Source organism: Nerophis lumbriciformis, linkage group LG05 (genome assembly GCF_033978685.3).
Source record: "Nerophis lumbriciformis linkage group LG05, RoL_Nlum_v2.1, whole genome shotgun sequence".
Classification (NCBI taxonomy): Eukaryota; Metazoa; Chordata; class Actinopteri; order Syngnathiformes; family Syngnathidae; genus Nerophis; species Nerophis lumbriciformis.
This window is the reverse complement of record NC_084552.2, coordinates 21267013-21284768: the sequence shown is the minus strand read 5'-3', so window position 1 is coordinate 21284768 and position 17756 is coordinate 21267013. Positions and strand designations below refer to the sequence as shown.

The following is a 17756-nucleotide window of genomic DNA, read 5'->3' as shown; positions in this document are numbered from 1 at the left end:
TGCGGGTGTGTGGTTTTGTATTGGCGGGTTATATGGACGGAAGGGGGGAGGTGTTTGTAATGCGGGATTAATTTGTGGCATATTAAATACGAGCCTGATCGTATTGTGGCTAATAGTTATACATGTCTTGTGTTTATTTACTGTATTGATCATTCCCAGCTGAATATCAGGTCCCACCCGTGACTCCTTAATTGCGTAGTGGCAGAGACACCCGGAGAACTTGGGTGCGTTTGTTACAGAGTATTTCCGCTTCCGCCCGGTCTGTTAGCACCGGATGCCTTTTATATCCATCCATCCATCCATTTTCTACCGCTTATTCCCTTTGGGGTCGCGGGGGGCGCTGGAGCCTATCTCAGCTACAATCGGGCGGAAGGCGGGGTACACCCTGGACAAGTCGCCACCTCATCGCAGGCCTTTTATATCCCCACATATTATTAAGTTGCATTTTTAATATTAATATGATTATTTGATACGCCTGTAACAGTTTATAATAAGTAAATGGATGACATAATAAGTATGTATATATATTTATTTTCCCAGCTGAGCACAAGTTAACTGTGACTGGCAATATTCATTCTATGTATACGCCTCGATGGACCCCTATGGCCATTACAAGTTCTTACAGTAATAATAGTTGGGTCAATTATAATTTATGACATAAATATATTTTTCTAATGATGTTTATCATAATTCTTTTTCATTGTACTTTGTAAACACTTGGTTGAACAACTCCTTAAACTGCATCATGTTATTACAAACCCCGTTTCCATATGAGTTGGGAAATTGTGTTAGATGTAAATATAAACGGAATACAATGATTTGCAAATCCTTTTCAACCCATATTTGGTTGAATATGCTACAAAGACAACACATTTGATGTTCAAACTGATAAAAAATTATTTTTTTTGCAAATAATCATTAACTTTAGAATTTGATGCCAGCAACACGTGACAAAGGAGTTGGGAAAGGTGGTGATAAATACCGTATTTTTCGGACTATAAGTCGCAGTTTTTTTCATAGTTTGGCCGGGCTCCAGTGCGACTTATATATGTTTTTTTCCTTTTTTATTATGCATTTTCGGCAGGTGCGACTTATACTCCGGTGCGACTTATACTCCGAAAAATACGGTACTGATAAAGTTGAGGAATGCTCATCAAACACTTATTTGGAACATCCCACAGGTGTGCAGGCTAATTGGGAACAGGTGGGTGCCATGATTGGGTATAAAAACAGCTTCCCAAAAAATGCTCAGTCTTTCACAAGAAAGGATGGGGCGAGGTACACCCCTTTGTCAACAACTGCGTGAGCAAATAGTCAAACAGTTTAAGAACAACTTTTCTCAAAGTGCAATTTCAAGAAATTTAGGGATTTCAACATCTACGGTCCATAATATCATCAAAAGGTTCAGAGAATCTGGAGAAATCACTCCACGTAAGCGGCATGGCCGAAAACCAACATTGAATGACCGTGACCTTCGATCCCTCAGACGGCACTGTATCAAAAACTGACATCAATCTCTAAAGGATATCACCACATGGGCTCAGGAACACTTCAGAAAACCACTGTCACTAAATACAGTTGGTCGATGCATCTGTAAGTGCAAGTTAAAGCTCTACTATGCAAAGCGAAAGCCATTTATCAACAACATCCAGAAACGCCGCCGGCTTCTCGGGCCCGAGATCATCTAAGATGGACTAATGCAAAGTGGAAAAGTGTTCTGTGGTCTGACGAGTCCACATTTCAAATTGTTTTTGGAAATATTCGACATCGTGTAATCCGGCCCAAAGGGGAAGCACCGCCCATCTAAAAAAGCACATTATTATTCTAACTGCCCTCTTTTAACGGTTAGTGAATGCAGCGTACTTTTGTTATTTTTCCATATAAGGTACCAAATAAGGTAACAATAACGAGCAGTAAAGAATATGCCGTGATTTTTCGTCCAGTACATATTTTGCTGTGGGAAGAGATTTTTTAATCGTGAATTAAGCAAAATCACTCCAAATTTTCTACTGCTCGCTAGTGTTACCATATCTGACTTAATGTGTAGAAATTTGGGTAAATAACTACAAAAGTACACCTACTTATTTATTACTGGCAGTGTAACAAAAATGATCAGTTTGATTAATACATCAAGTTGAAAATTGAGACCACTCAAACGCTTTATTTAATCAAAAACATTGAAATTCAATGATTTGGTGCATTTGCAAACAGCTAAAATTATGCACTAAGCAAATTATAACCTGCTACCCAAAAATGTGCAACAATTCTTTTAAAAGAGAAATATAACCTTGGGAAAAAATGTACCCTAAATAATTTTTATGCACGTACAACACTTAAACAGTATGTATAACTAGATAATGGAATGGATTTTAAGAAACAGTTTAAGAAACTGTTCAAACTCTAAGTGTTTACAAAGTACAAAGAGTCCTGATAAACATTTGGAACTTATTGAAAATGAGGTATTATTCATCTCATTATGTGAATCACAACTTACTGAACTAATTATTTATGAGAACCGTTGTATTTTCTTATTCAATTATTTAAATTGAGTTACAAATAGAAAACGGGAAGTGAACAAATGTGTAATTGTGATGTAATTGCTATGAAGTGGAAAAGGGGTAAGATTAAGTCAACTTTGCTTCTTCCTACTCTTTTTTTGGACATGTTGTAATGAGAGCATGGAACATATGTGAAATGTTATGTATCAGACTTGAGCTGTATGTATGTTTGAAATCAACTTCAACAACAGTACCTATATAGTCACCTTACACTCGTTTTACCTGTAGCCTTGACTTTGTTCTATTGTAGATTACAGTCCTGTATTTACTGGTGGTCCAGAGGTTCTACAAGCATTATTGCTATAGCCCAGGCACTACAGCACGACCACGGCGTGAAAATACTTAGTCACAGCTTGGTTAATTCTTCTAAGTTAAAACTGGGCTTACATGTGTCAAGCTACCTGCGTGTGTTGTTCTGCAAAAACCTGATCAACTTGACACTCACAATTACAATAGTTAGCGTCAATGTTAGCATTCAGTGTTAGCATTGCGTGTCCGTGTTGTTGTTCCACATCGCTCAAACCAAAGTTGTTATTGATGTCAAAGATGAAGTGCATCAAAAGAGGTCATCTCCACTTTGGCCGGGCCGCTGCTGATAGCTGATCGCTGTCTTAGTTAACCTGAGGTGCTTCGCTGAATGTCCAATGGTGCTTCCATGCAATGTAGTGAAGCCACGACATCCCAACCACGATGCAGCGAGGCACGACTGTATTTTGAAGCCAAATTTGCCACCAGTTTGAGTCTCCTCACACATCTTTGCACATACAGTACAGGCCAAAAGTTTAGACAAACCTTCTCCTCATTCAATGCGTTTTCATTATTTTTATGGCTATTTACATTGTAGATTGTCACTGAAGGCATCAAAACTATGAATGAACACATGTGAAGTTATGTACTTAACAAAAAAAGGTGAAATAACTGAAAACATGTTTTATATTCTAGTTTCTTCAAAATAGCCACCCTTTGCTCTGATTACTGCTTTGCACTCTTGGCATTCTCTCGATAAGCTTCAAACACACCTGTGAAGTAAAAACCATTTCAGGTGACTACCTCTTGAAGCTCATCGAGAGAATGCCAGGAGTGTTTTTGTTAAGTACCGTATTTTTCGCAGTATAAGTCGCTCCGGAGTATAAGTCGCACCGGCCGAAAATGCATAATAAAGAAGGAAAAAAACATATATAAGTCGCATTTTTGGGGGAAATTTATTTGATAAAACCCAACACCAAGAATAGACAATTTAAAATACATAAAGAATAGTGAACAACAGGCTGAATAAGTGTACGTTATATGACGCATAAATAACCAACTGAGAACGTGCCTGGTATGTTAACGTAACATATTATGGTAAGAGTCATTCAAATAACTAACATATAGAACATGCTAAACGTTTACCAAACAATCTGTCACTCCTAATCGCTAAACCCGATGAAATCTTATACGTCTAGTCTCTTACGTGAATGAGCTAAATAATATTATTTGATATTTTACGGTAATGTGTTAATAATTTCACACATAAGTCGCTCCTGAGTATAAGTCGCACGCCTGGCCAAACTATGAAAAAAACTGCGACTTATAGTCCGAAAAATACGGTACATATCTCCACACGTGTTCATTCATAGTTTTGATGCCTTCAGTGACAATCTACAATGTAAATAGTCATGAAAATAAAGAAAACGCATTGAATGGGAAGGTGTGTCCAAACGTTTGGCCTGTACTGTATATATTAATGATATAACAATTTTTTTTTTGCAGGTGTGTGAGCTTGACATCATATTCAACTTTGAGAAGGCTTATTTCATCCTGGATGAATTCTTGATGGGAGGAGAGATTCAGGACACATCCAAAAAGAGTGTCCTCAAAGCCATTGAGCAAGCTGACATACTGCAGGAGGTCATTGAATAATACTCTTACACTTACATAATTATAATTTTAATGAGAGTTTTCAAGGTTCTAAAGATGTTTAAATATGTTTTTGTGCTAATGGGGTTAACTTATAATTTCTACATTCAAGCTTTGGCAAGTCAGTAACAAACATTTTCGCTCTGGCAGGAAGACGAGTCGCCCAGGAGCGTGCTGGAGGAGATGGGATTGGCATAGTGACTCTGCCTCTTTGAGGTGGACCACATAAGACTGAACACTCTTCTGTGGCTCTTACAATGTGATGATGCATTGAGACAGTTTGTGTGCGAGTGTGTGCGTGAGACAGAGAGAGAGGCACGTCTCTTCTTAGTGTTTTGATTTTAAGCATGAGATGGATGCATACATACGAGTAAGTAAGACAGGCTGGCAAATGGGGGCACAAATGATTAAAGAGAGCATTTAATTACTATACATTATGAATAACAATCTTAATAATAGACCAAAAACAGTTCTGTTTTAATGTGACATTTTCCAACCTTGTGTACTTTGATGCTGTTGTAAGTGTGCTGGCAGCTAGATGTTGTGTAACACTGCATTGGACAAGGTTATTGTTGGACAGCAGGACTGTTAGGATAGTAAAGAGAAACATCAGTCACAGGACGCGGGCGCCCCGTCCTAGCTTTGGTCTTTTTATTGGGTATGTCCACTGCAAGAAAAATCCACACCTTAATTTGAGAGTTTGCAATGCTAGTTTTGTATCATTTCATGGCTGCGCTACCTTCAGGCGACAAAAGGTTTGCCACTTGATTTGCAAGTGTGTGCTGCCATGCCAACAACAGTGCGGCGTGAGTCCTTGAGTAAAATGGCATTGTTTGTTTGTGATGCAGCTCCTTAAGTAGATTTAAAATAACATTGAACATCCTGTCGCCGGGGACAGTCAGCATGAAATACTTCTCCATAACTTCCACTACATTGGAACTTGTTAACCAAATGACTCAGAGTTGTGTATAAAAAAAGAGTATGGCCATACAAACGAGAGACGCCATGACTTCTACCAGGTACTGTGCGGCTGTGCCTGAATGCATGCAATTGCTGTCGTTTTGACGTTAGTTTTTCTGATGAAATGCATCAAAATAATACGTCTATATATAGTTCTAAACATACTCCAGCTCATAAACTTACAATAAAACATGCTTTTATTTCGTGAAAGTATAATTTTGCGGTCGTATTTGATGAACTCAGCTGCTACATTCCTGCAGTGTTTCGTGACCAGCAGGCACTCGAACACTCACCCGACAGAGCAATAAACGTAAAAAAAGTACACAGAACGACCAAAAAATAACTTACTACCTTCATTTTGCCAAAATCTTTATTAGCTTTTGACCAACAATCACAGAGAAAGTGTGACTTGTGTGAAGTATGTCACCTGTGATGTCTGCGATGTATTTGTAATCACTGTACGTATCACTCATTATGTATTATTCTAACTGATAAGTGAAAAGGTGTCTTTTTGAACTTATTTTCTAATTTTTCTACACAATAACTCCGATATGGTAACATTAGCGAGCAGTAGAGAATCTGGAGTGATTTTGGTCTAGAACATATCTTGCTTTATTTAATATTGACGCATTTCTTGACACTTTATGTTGTATATTTTTAATGGGATTTTCAGTTCATTTTCTCATCTATTAGTACACCCAAAATGTAGTTTATTTTACTCTTTCAATGTCCGTTTATTTGTATTTTTGTTTGAATTTCTCTTCTGCTGTTACAGAATATCATTATTTTAGTTTTACTAAGATTCAAAGATAGTGTTTTCGTCAAACTTTCTCTTGAACTTCATTTGTTATTGTGTAACTGTGTGTTCTCTCCTGAACAAAACACAGACGTGACACAGTAGTTGATGGCGAACCTTCACTTCCCATACCTGTCTTTTGTCCGGGTTGTCGGGAAAGCGATGTAAAAGCTTTCCACAATTCTCGCGGGAGAATCCGCCTAATGCTGCACAATAGGGAATTTTTACATGTCGATGAACTAGCGAGGAAGTCCCACAAACACATAGCATCAGCTCAAAGTTAGTAGCAGTCATGGCGCTCTATAGTCACGTGAGTGCCTTTTGACCAATCATTGAGATCGCCTGAAACCGAGTTGGCTATAGTCTCTTTATACACGACTCTGATGCACTAGTACTACCTAGTGTTTGTCTCATGAAGAACACTATTATTGGTGTCTTAAATTGATGAAATAGGCTGTTTGTGTTTGGTTTGACTCATCAGTGACACTACGGACCATAAATGAGGACATCAAACCTTGTTTTAATGACGGATCTGGCACTAAAGGGCAACTTGATGCAGTGCAAGTGTCTGGTGACAGGTGGATTTAGAAAAAGGAACCAAAGACTTCACTGCCGACAATACACACCTGCGTGTCCAGAGGGACGTTTTTATTGTTACTGCATGACCTAGTGACCTCACATGACAACATTGTGTGATAGTAAAAGGAGGGAGAGCCGTACCGCCTTTTAAACACTCTTTTAGGGTTGAACTGACTCTGCAGCCAGTTTCGAATGTATTCTTGCTTTCCGTCGAGCCCGTACCTCAGCTGTTACGTTTTTGTTCCTGAAGTCCAGGCAGGCTGGTTTTGTTACACTACAAAAAAACCTAATGACATTTTGAGGTCAGGTTTTTTGTTGTTGTTGGAGTCTACTCACTTATGCATTTGCTCTGCTTTACACACTTGTCTTACTTACTGCACTATATAAATTGCTTTTTTGAGGGTGGCTAACCTGAAAGGTGGTGGTGCATACTTCCCATACGGTACTGTAATAATTTGTCTGGAGGGTTTTTGCTGCTTGTACACTCTTAAAGCCTCACAAACAGTCCTTTCTGGATGCTTAAGTCCAGCTTCCATCCTTATGCATGTGTTTGCAGCTTTGTGTGAGCCTGTTCTGACCCAATGAAAGAACAAAGGCAAATATCACCTGATCATGCTTTTTGTAGCGTTAAGAACATGTGCATCAAGCTTTTTGGAGGCTTTTTATTTAAATTGTATTTAACAGTCTTGCTTTAATTTGACTTAATTCTAGTTAATCTTTTTTAAGAGTTGTCACGAGAGCCTGTCAAGTCTGTGATGTTCCAGTCTATAAGGTGTGTGGAAGCAGTTTTATAAGGATGAAATAAACATTTGATGCTAAGTGAAAGTGTTTGTGCATGAATGCAGAAAACGATCATTCTTTTTTAATTAGATTTGCTTTCAGAGGCTAAAAAAAAATGTGAAGCTGGAGCATTGCAGCTAATTGGAGGAGGGGGCAGGGAGAAATTCCTTGTGAATGGAACCCAGTCCGTGACGTCAATGGGGCGCTTGACGCATGCATCACGTGCCTGGTGGGCGGGTATAATAAGATGCTCCTGGCGCTGTCCGCGGTCCTGAAAACTGATGCGCAGGAGGAGGAATCCCTTCCTGTGGATGTGAAAGTCAAGGCTAGGAAAGAACTTTAGGGCTTACAAGAGAAGAAAACGACAGAAGGGAGACACCAGCAGGGAGGAGGCTGCGAGCGTGACAACAAGACTGACGTCCTGCGGAGTGGATGCTGGAATCCCCCACACTGCTCCCACGCACCTGTAAGTAGTCTCAACTTGTTTATCATCTTTTTTAACACTATGCGTTTCCTCTTCACGCTGCTTTTGTAATTGTGTTTTTTAAATTGAAATCATCATTAACAATTAATGCGGCTCATGTTATTGAATAAATCACATGACTTGTTTGGAATGCACACATGAGGTGGTCATCCTTCTGATTGTCAACACTTTCATCAGCGTCACAGCCAAGCTTATTATCACCATGACTCCTTACCCTCCCCTGACAAAAATAGCCAGAGAGGTAGGATTCCAGCTGCTGCCAAAAGCTTTGTGACGTACAACCACCAAAATATATTTTTTTTTATTTTTTTTTTTAAAGGACAATTGATATTTTAGTGGTATCATCTTTAATGCTCTTGAAACTGTGACCTTGTCAGGCCAAGTTTTTTTGTGTGGTGTGGTGCATGAAATCATGTACCCACTCAACCCCCCCACAACCATTGCCACACAATGAAATGGTGGCTCTTGTGTCTATTCCCAGAGCATGTTTTTTTTAACAAAATAATACACAATAATACAATTCCAATTCCAAAACCAAACCCGGCCCAGCAACACCCAGAATAGCAATCAACGGAGTAATTGAGAGGACACATGACACGAAAACAATCCAAAAGTAGTCAAACAAAAATGAATAGTATCAACAACAATATCAATTAGGGATGTCCGAAAATGGCTTTAAGCCGATATTGTCCAACTCTTTGATTACCGATACCGATATCAACCGATACTGATATATACAGTCGTGGAATTAACACATTATTATGCCTAATTTGGACAACCAGGTATGGTGAAGATAAGGTCCTTTTTTAAAATATTAATCAAATAAAATAAGATAAACAAATTAAAAACATTTTCTTGAATAAAAAAGAAAGTAAAACAATATAAAAACAGTGACATAGAAACTAGTAATTACCGTATTTTTTGGAGTATAAATCGTACCTGCCGAAAATGCATAATAAAGAAAGAAAAAAAAATATACTGTATTTTTCGGACTATAAGTCGCAGTTTTTTTCATAGTTTGGCCGGGGGTGCGACTTATACTCAGGAGCGACTTATGTGTGAAATTATTAACACATTACCGTAAAATATCAAATAATATTATTTAGCTCATTCACGTAAGAGACTAGACGTATAAGATTTTATGGGATTTAGCGATTAGGAGTGACAGATTGTTTGGCAAACATATAGCATGTTCTATATGTTATAGTTATTTGAATGACTCTTACCATATGTTACGTTAACATACCAAGCACGTTCTCAGTTGGTTATTTATGCGTCATATAACGTACACTTATTCAGCCTGTTGTTCACTATTCTTTAATTATTTTAAATTGCCTTTCAAATGTCTATTTTTGGTGTTTGGTTTTATCAAATAAATGTCCCCAGAAAATGCGACTTATACTCCAGTGCGATTTATATATGTTTTTTTCCTTCTTTATTATGCATTTTCGGCTGGTGCGACTTATGCTCCGGTGCGACTTATACTCCGAAAAATACGGTATATGTCGCACTGGAGTATAAATCGCATTTTTGGGGGAAATGTATTTGATAAAACCCAACACCAAGAATAGACATTTGAAAGGCAATTTAAAATAAATAAAGAATAGTGAACAACAGGCTGAATAAGTGTACGTTATATGACGCATAAATAACCAACTGAGAACGTGCCTGGTATGTTAACGTAACATATTATGGTAAGAGTCATTCAAATAACTATAACATATAGAACATGCTATACGTTTACCAAACAATCTGTCACTCCTAATCGCTAAATCCCATGAAATCTTATACGTCTAGTCTCTTACGTGAATGAGCTAAATAATATTATTTGATATTTTACGGTAATGTGTTAATCATTTCACACATAAGTCGCTCCTGAGTATAAGTCGCACCCCCGGCCAAACTATGAAAAAAACTGCGACTTATAGTCCGAAAAATACGGTAATGAAAATGAGTAGAATTAACTGCTAAAGGTTAGTACTATTAGTGGACCAGCAGCACGCACAATCATGTGTGCTTACAGACTGTATCCCTTGCAGACTGTATTGATATATATTGATATATAATGTAGGAACCAGAATATTAATAACAGAAAGAAACAACCCTTTTGTGTGAATGAGTGTAAATGGGGGAGGAAGGTTTTTTGGGTTGGTGCACTAATTGTAAGTGTATCTTGTGTTTTTTATGTTGATATTAAAATAAATAAAAAAAATAAAAAAAAGCCGATACCGATAATAAAAAAAACGATACCGATAATTTCCAATATTACATTTTAAAGCATTATCGGCCGATAATATCGGCAGGCCGATATTATCGGACATCTCTAATATCAATATTAATAAGAATTCCAACAAAACAGTGATTAAAAATCCATCATTTACATTGTCATCACAGCCATTTATATAAAAACAAATATAAATACAAAAATGAACAATAGCGTCACAGTGGCTTACACTTGCATTGCATCTCATAAGCTGAGCACATCATCTCCAATATTTTCCACAAATATAAAAGGTTTGATTAGTAACACTAGTCATTTTATCACAGTTCTGCACAATGTTAATGTTTGTTTTTTTAATTCCATTTTTACTGTGTTTTTAAAACGTATTTTTGTAAAACTGCACTGCATCATGCAGAAAGCTCTGATGCTGTACTGTGTACTGTAAGCCCTTTGGAGGCTGCACTGAATGAGCATGATTGCACTTTATCCAGGTTGAATGAAGTGGGACCTTGTGGAGCTTGTTTTGATCATTTGCATTGAGGTCTTTTCTTTGCCTCCCATCTGTAGAAGTATTCTGATCCTGCTCTCTGGAGGCCATCCTGAGTGTCCATAATGGCTTCCCGCAACACCTCAAGTGTCCTTATTGTCCTGGTTTTCCTAACGACAGCCTTTGCCGCTGAACCCGCCGTCACTCCTGCCAGCATGACGATGTCAGGAGACACGGAGGATGAGGGGAAGATTGAAAAAATCTCACCGAAAGGAGATGACCTCTTTGATGACGTGGAACCCAAAACCCTCGCAGCACTTTTCCTGGAGGCGCTTAACTCGACCCGTGTCGAGAGAAGGCAGGATGAAAAGGGTATGGAAGAGACGGGGGCACAACGAGACCGAGACGGCCGACAGAGGCTGGAGCTGTTTATGGCCGCCCAGGGCCAGGAGGAGGCCGAAGAGAGGAAGAAGGCCGAGGAGGAAGAAGAGAGGATGACCGAGCGGGTGTCCAGTCGGACCAGCAGCCAGACTCTACAGGTCCAGACGCAGCAGCCCCCCGCCACAGGGGGCCAGGAGCAAGGAGGCGACGAGGAGGAGCAGCTAAACCCTGAGGAGTTGAGGAGCCTGGAGAGCATGATGAAGGAATTTCCGCGTTTAGACGTGGCCGTAAAGCGAGCAGGGGATTCAAAGCCAACCCAGCGGGAGAGTCGAGACTACAGCAGCTTTAACGACATCATCCCGCTCGGCAAGGGCAGCTTCTCCCAGAAGAAACTCAAATGGCAAGAGGAGACGCAGAAGGCCTTGAACATGCCATCGTTCAGGGGCGGCAACTTCAAGGATGACTTTGAAGGCAACAACGCTGCGACTGTGGCACAGCCTCTGCAGTCAGAGCAGATGGAGGAGAGTGATGATCCAGATGAGGAGGAGGTGTTGAGTCCAGAGGAAGAAGAGGCTCAGGCCAAGGCGGAGCAGGAGGAAATGAGGAGGCAGGCGGCCGAGGTGCAGAGAGCCAAGATGGAGGAGGAGAAGCTGGCCGACATTGCATCTGACATGCTGCTGCGCTACATGGTCAAGCAGAAGGGCGGCGGCGGAAAGTACGCCACTCAGGCTGACACCGCTGCGGACAAGCGGTCCGAGGAAGAGCAGGAGCAGGATGACATCGACCCTCAGACTATCGACAAGCTCATTGAGATCTCAAGCAAGCTGCACTTGCCCGCTGACGACGTGGTAGACATCATCAGCGACGTGGAGAAAAAGAAGAAAAAAGACATGGCGCCGGAGCTTATAACGCACTGGCAACGCCCACAATTGCCCTCGACTGATTCCTTTCCTGTCTCCAAGCAACCTCCCTCGGTGGTCCATCGCCTTAAAAGCTGGACTCAGGAGCCTTCAAAGTCCAAACAGTTCTGGAACAATCCTAATGATCTCCTCCTATGGTCCAAACCTCTCAAGTCCGTCAAGCAGGAACACTGGATTCAAGCCCCAAGACCTCTTTGGACACGCTACCCATCCTTCTACCAGAGGAAGCCCAGTCCGGACTATTACCCTGTCTACTTCCGTCCTCCAAGACCAACATTCCGGTACTTCGTCCCCAAGCCTGCTTTGGCTTTCAACACCTTCCTGCATCGCTCCCGGGATGGCGCTTACGGCTTTCAGCCCAAGCAGCGTTACCTCAACTGGGTGCCTCCCAGAAAGCCCGTCGTCGCCCTCTACCCCAGGCGCCCCCTCTCTTTCTACCCCTTAACTGCCCCCAAACTTGGGATCCCTCTTTACCAGTCGGCACCCAGGGGACATTTGGACAAATACATCGAGCAGCTGCTCATGAACAGGCCACAGGACTGAGAAGGTGGTGGAGTTCAGCAGGTGGAATGTTGAGGGAATAGGAAATGATTCATTTCTATTTGTCCCACTTCCTTTCATTTGATATCCTTCATTTGTTGTGTGGACATTCCAAGAGGGCTCTTTGTATTAACAACTGCGGAATCATCCAAAGGCTCCGTGTGGACAGCGCCTGGTAAGGAGGACATTTCCAAGGGCCTAAGGAATGATGAACAGTGAAGTTTGGACTGCAGCGTGATAAACAGCCACAAAATATGGAAATAATATTTTTTTGTACTTGAAAACAATCCTTAAGACATCCCAAATCATATTAATATCCTTGTCTCCCAACCGTTTCATGCATTTGAAAAAATATAATTTTCTGGGCTTTTGGTGAGAAGCCAGTCAGTTCCCACATACAGTATTTGATTGAGGGGGCGGGGAAGCAGCACAATAATGGCTGGGATGACTCATGCCTTTGTGTCACTTCAATTACCTTGTTGCTATAGCGCCAAAGTGTACATTCTTGTTTTTGAAGGCTGATCAGTCCTGCAGAGTCATGTTGGAGAAGGAAACAAAAATGTAACTCCACAATCAGTTTTTCTTCTTCCTTCAAGCATCCAGGGGTCGGCAACCCAAAATGTTGAAAGAGCCATATTGGACCACAGATACAAAAAAGTAATCGGTCTGGAGCTGCAAAAAATTAAGACTTATATAAGTGTTAAAATGATGGCAACACATGATGTAAGTGGCTAATTAGCTATATTAGCCTACTATCAAAATGACCATGTGTCGCAGGCTGACGCAAATCTTCGTTGACAGGAATGTTGAAATGGAATATTTATTCTACACATTTTTACAACATTAGAAAACACTTGTAAAACTTCTCAGAGGGTGAGATAACTCCTGGAAATGGCCAAAGGTACATAGATGTGTGTGTCCAAGTTAAAGAAAATGTCAGGCTGTCTTCTTCTAATGGATTTATTACAATTTTTGCAAGCTGGCTAACGTTTGCTGTAGTGTGGAACAACATGGCGCACAAACAACTATCAGAAATGCAGCCAATATTACATACAGAGAATATGTCATGAAACATGGAAAAATAACACACGTAAAGGAAATTAAATGAGCTCGATTATAGCTACAAATGAGGCATCGATTAGCTTGCAGTCATGCAATGACCAAATATGCCTGATTAGCACTCAACACAATACGATAACATCAACAAAGCCCACCTTTGTGCATTCACGCACAGCATAAAAAGTTTGGTGGACAAAATCAGTCACAGTCCACGCAACGGTGAGTTCAAGGGCCGCTGAAATTAGTAGGACAAAACGGCGCTCGCCAAATACTCTCACCAGCGAAGCATAAACACAAACGTATCAAACAGTGGGCTTTCTAACAATTAGGAAGGTTTGTGTCGTGTTTGTCCTACAGAAACCATATTGCAAAAAAAAACATTTTCCCCCCCATTTTTTTTATTTATTTCCATACATTTTTTAAAAAGCTCAATGGAGCCACCAGGGCGCTGTGGGTTGCTGACCCCCGTCCTAACCCTAACCTTACATCCAGCCATTTTCTACCGCGTGTCCCCCTCGGAGTCGCGAGGGTGCTAGAGCCTATCCCAGCTACACCCTGGACAAGTCCCCAACCCTACCATGTGTCTCCAATAGAAACCTCACTCAGTCGATCCACTTCACTGTGTACGCCAGGGGTCACCTACGCGGTGCCCGCGGGCACCAGGTCGCCCGTAAGGACCAGATGAGTCGCCCGCTGGCCTGTTCTAAAAATAGCTCAAATAGCAGCACTTACCAGTGAGCTGCCTCTATTTTTTAAATTTTATTTATTTACTACCAAGCTGGTCATTCTCTTAGTAATTCTAAGAGAGACAAAACTCAAATAGAATTTGAAAATCCAAGAAAACATTTTAAAGACTTGTTTAAATGAATTCATTTATTTTTTTACTTTGCTTCTTACAACTTTCAGAAAGACAATTTTAGAGAAAAATGACAACCTTAAAAATGATTTTATGATTTTTAAACACATATACCTTTTTACCTTTTAAATTCCTTCCTCTTCTTACCTGACAATTTAAATCAATGTTCAAGTAAATGTGTTTTTTTTTATTGTAAAGAATAATAAATACATTTTAATTTAATTCTTCATTTTAGCTTCTGTTTTTTCAACGAAGAATATTTGTGAAATATTTCTTCAAACTATGATTACAATTCAAAAAAAATATTCTGGCAAATCTAGAAAATCTGTAGAATCAAATTTAAATCTAATTTCAAAGTCTTTTGAATTTCTTTTAAAAATTTTGTTCTGGAAAATCTAGAATAAATAATGATTTGTCTTTGTTAGAAATATAGCTTGGTCCAATTTGTTATATATTCTAACAAAGTGCAAATTGGATTTTAACCTATTTAAAACATGTCATCAACATTTTAAAATTAATCTTTATCAGGAAAAATTACTAATGATGTTCCATAAATTATTTTTTTAATTTTTTCAAAAAGATTCGAATTAGCTAGATTTTCTCTTCTTTTTTTCGGTTGAATTTTAAAGAGTCGAAATTGTTTCAAAATTGTATTTTCATTTTTTTCGGGTTTTCTCCTCTTTTATAAAAATGTTAGTGGCTAGCTAGTTAAAATGGGATATTGTGATTTCACAAGACTCTTAGAAGTGATCATTTGAAAATGTTCAATTTGAAAAATGTGCACTTAGAGAAAATATAAAAATAAAGTGTTACATATTGATATTTATCTGTTTCTATATATATTTATTGTGAGGAATCATTAAGATGATCAGTGTTTCCACAAAGATACATATCATTAATTATTAATAGTAACATAGAGTTAAAGGTAAATTGAGCAAATTGGCTATTTCTGGCAATTTATTTAAGTGTGTATCAAACTGGTAGCCCTTCGCATTAATCAGTACCCAAGAAGTAGCTCTTGGCTTCAAAAAGGTTGGTGACCCCTGGTGTACACTCACTGTGAAGTCGCTGAGTGTGCAAATTGTAGTACTCTTGCATACTTACTGGAAATGTTCTCAAAATGTATCTGCTCCTTTACTCCTTTTTAAGTGTGAATGGCCACCACTCCCCTTGGTGGTGAAGTGACCAGTACGTGCTACACCTTTTTGCCGTACTTGGTGTAAGCGCACTCATGCACTCCAAAGACTAGATGTGCGCAAATTGAGACACAGCCTAAGACTTGGGCCTTAAGTGTAAACACAAAAGTGCCCGAATGGAGACACAGCCTAAGTGTAAGAGTACTCCTGCAACATGCACTTACACACTATTTAAATTCCGGGTATGTGAATCCTGACAGTCAAATCGATTTAAAATGGAAGGTCCGTGGTGAATTTATATTTCATTATCAAAAACTATCTGCATTTCAAAGTAGAAAGACGTTTACAAGCTGATATCTGCTGCCTTTCACGACAAAGTGACATTACTGTTTATTTTTGTATGACCTTTATGCCATTTATTATCATATTATAGGGAATGTTGGCACATTTGTAATAATTTCATATTAAATGAGCTCAAAGAAGGAGGAATGAAGCGAGTGTGCACGTTAATGTGTAATTTGCATCTAAAGTGTCTTCTCTGAGAAGATCACGAAGCAACAAGTAAAAAAAAAACAATAAAAAAAACAAAGCCTTTTAAGATGACAGAAATGATGTTGTTGTACCTTGAGATCCTTGTTTGAGTGGCGTACGCTGTTGTTGCTCTTGTTATTGTTGTGAATAAACATGCGTTGGCTGCATATGCATACGGGCGCATGTCAGTGACTACTTTTGCTACACACATCAATAAAGTCAACTACTTTTTTTATCAACACTTTGCCTCACTACGGCGTGTGTCTCTTTGAACATATTTAAAACTCCACATATGTATTGTGGCTATTTGTATTACAAAACCAGTGAAGTCGGCACGTTGAGTAAGTCGTGAATAAAAACAGAATACATAGACTTATATTCAAATGAATAGACTGCAAAGACAAGATATTTAATGTATTTATATTGATTATATGTTATATATATATATTATATTATTTATAATTATTATTGTCTATTGTGAGCGAACTGTGGTGCTGAATTTCCCCCAGGGATCAATAAAGTACTTTCTATTCTATTCTATTCTAATGTTCCAACTGAGAAACTTCATTGTTTTTTGCAAATAATCATTAACTTAGAATTTAATGGCAGCAACACATTGCAAAAAAGTTGGCACATGGGCATTTTTACCACTGTGTTACATGGCCTTTTCTTTTAACTACAGTCAGTAAACATTTGGGAACTGAGGAGACCAATTTTTGAAGCTTTTCAGGTGGAATTCTTTCCCATTCTTGCTTGATGTACAGCTTAAGTTGTTCAACAGTTCGGGGGTCTCCGTTGTGGTATTTTAGACTTCATAATCCGCCACACATTTTCAATGGCAGGCCAGTTTAGTACCCGCACTTTTACTATGAAGCCACGTTGATGTAACACAAGGCTTGGCATTGTCTTGCTGAAATAAGCAGGGGCGTCCATGACAACGTTGCTTGGATGGCAACATATGTTGCTCCAAAACCTGTATGTACCTTTCAGCATTAATATCAGTGAGTTCACTGGTCCTGTTAGCATTTATTCTGAATTAATTTAGTGTACACCAGCTGTGTTCATTATACAATGTTTCTGTCATTTACTTGTGTTATTTTTATTTTGTTTACAAGGTTTTAGAATGATCAAACGCAGGTCGTGAACAGACTATCAGTCGTTGCAGAATTATCCGAAAGGGGTTGGGTTGAATAAACTCAGCTTCTTCCTACGGTGAACATGTTCCACTTTTTAAAGGGTAAGTTCCTTTATGTGGTTTTGTTAAGCATGGATGAAACAGACTACTATAGTATTGTTATAAATTATAATAGCTCATCGGGTGAACAAATAATCAACAGAATGCTTGCTATGCTTTGAGGCTACGAATAATAAATAGAAGCAGGATGCTGCATTGTTGCGCATATTTACAATCATTGAATTAAGTTCCAAGTCTTGTGTTGCATGCACCATTTTTTTAGTCAACAGTCTACATGCTTGCGTCTGTAGCTTTTCCTATCAAAGCTGCTGACTTGCGCTCGACGTTTGTGTAGGCATGTACATATGTGCAGAAGGGCTTCTGTTGCTCTGCAG

The 17756-nt window shown here is 39.2% G+C and overlaps 2 protein-coding genes across 2 annotated transcripts in view; both read left to right on the top strand.

Moving 5' to 3' along the window:
- ap1s1 (adaptor related protein complex 1 subunit sigma 1) overlaps positions 1–7611 on the top strand; it is a 31514-nt gene extending 23903 nt beyond the window's left edge. The window contains exons 4-5 of the mRNA XM_061961123.2: positions 4311–4448; positions 4608–7611. Of these exons, the coding sequence (XP_061817107.1) occupies positions 4311–4448; positions 4608–4655 (186 nt within the window). The 3' untranslated portion in view covers positions 4656–7611. The remainder of the gene's footprint in view (positions 1–4310; positions 4449–4607) is intronic.
- Positions 7612–7766: 155 nt separating this feature from the next.
- On the top strand, positions 7767–16428 carry vgf (VGF nerve growth factor inducible). Its single transcript, XM_061961122.2, has 2 exons — positions 7767–8038; positions 10845–16428. The coding sequence occupies exon 2, from the start codon at positions 10890–10892 to the stop codon at positions 12606–12608; it is 1719 nt and encodes a 572-aa protein (XP_061817106.2). The 5' UTR covers positions 7767–8038; positions 10845–10889; the 3' UTR covers positions 12609–16428.
- The last annotated feature ends 1328 nt before the right edge of the window (positions 16429–17756 follow it).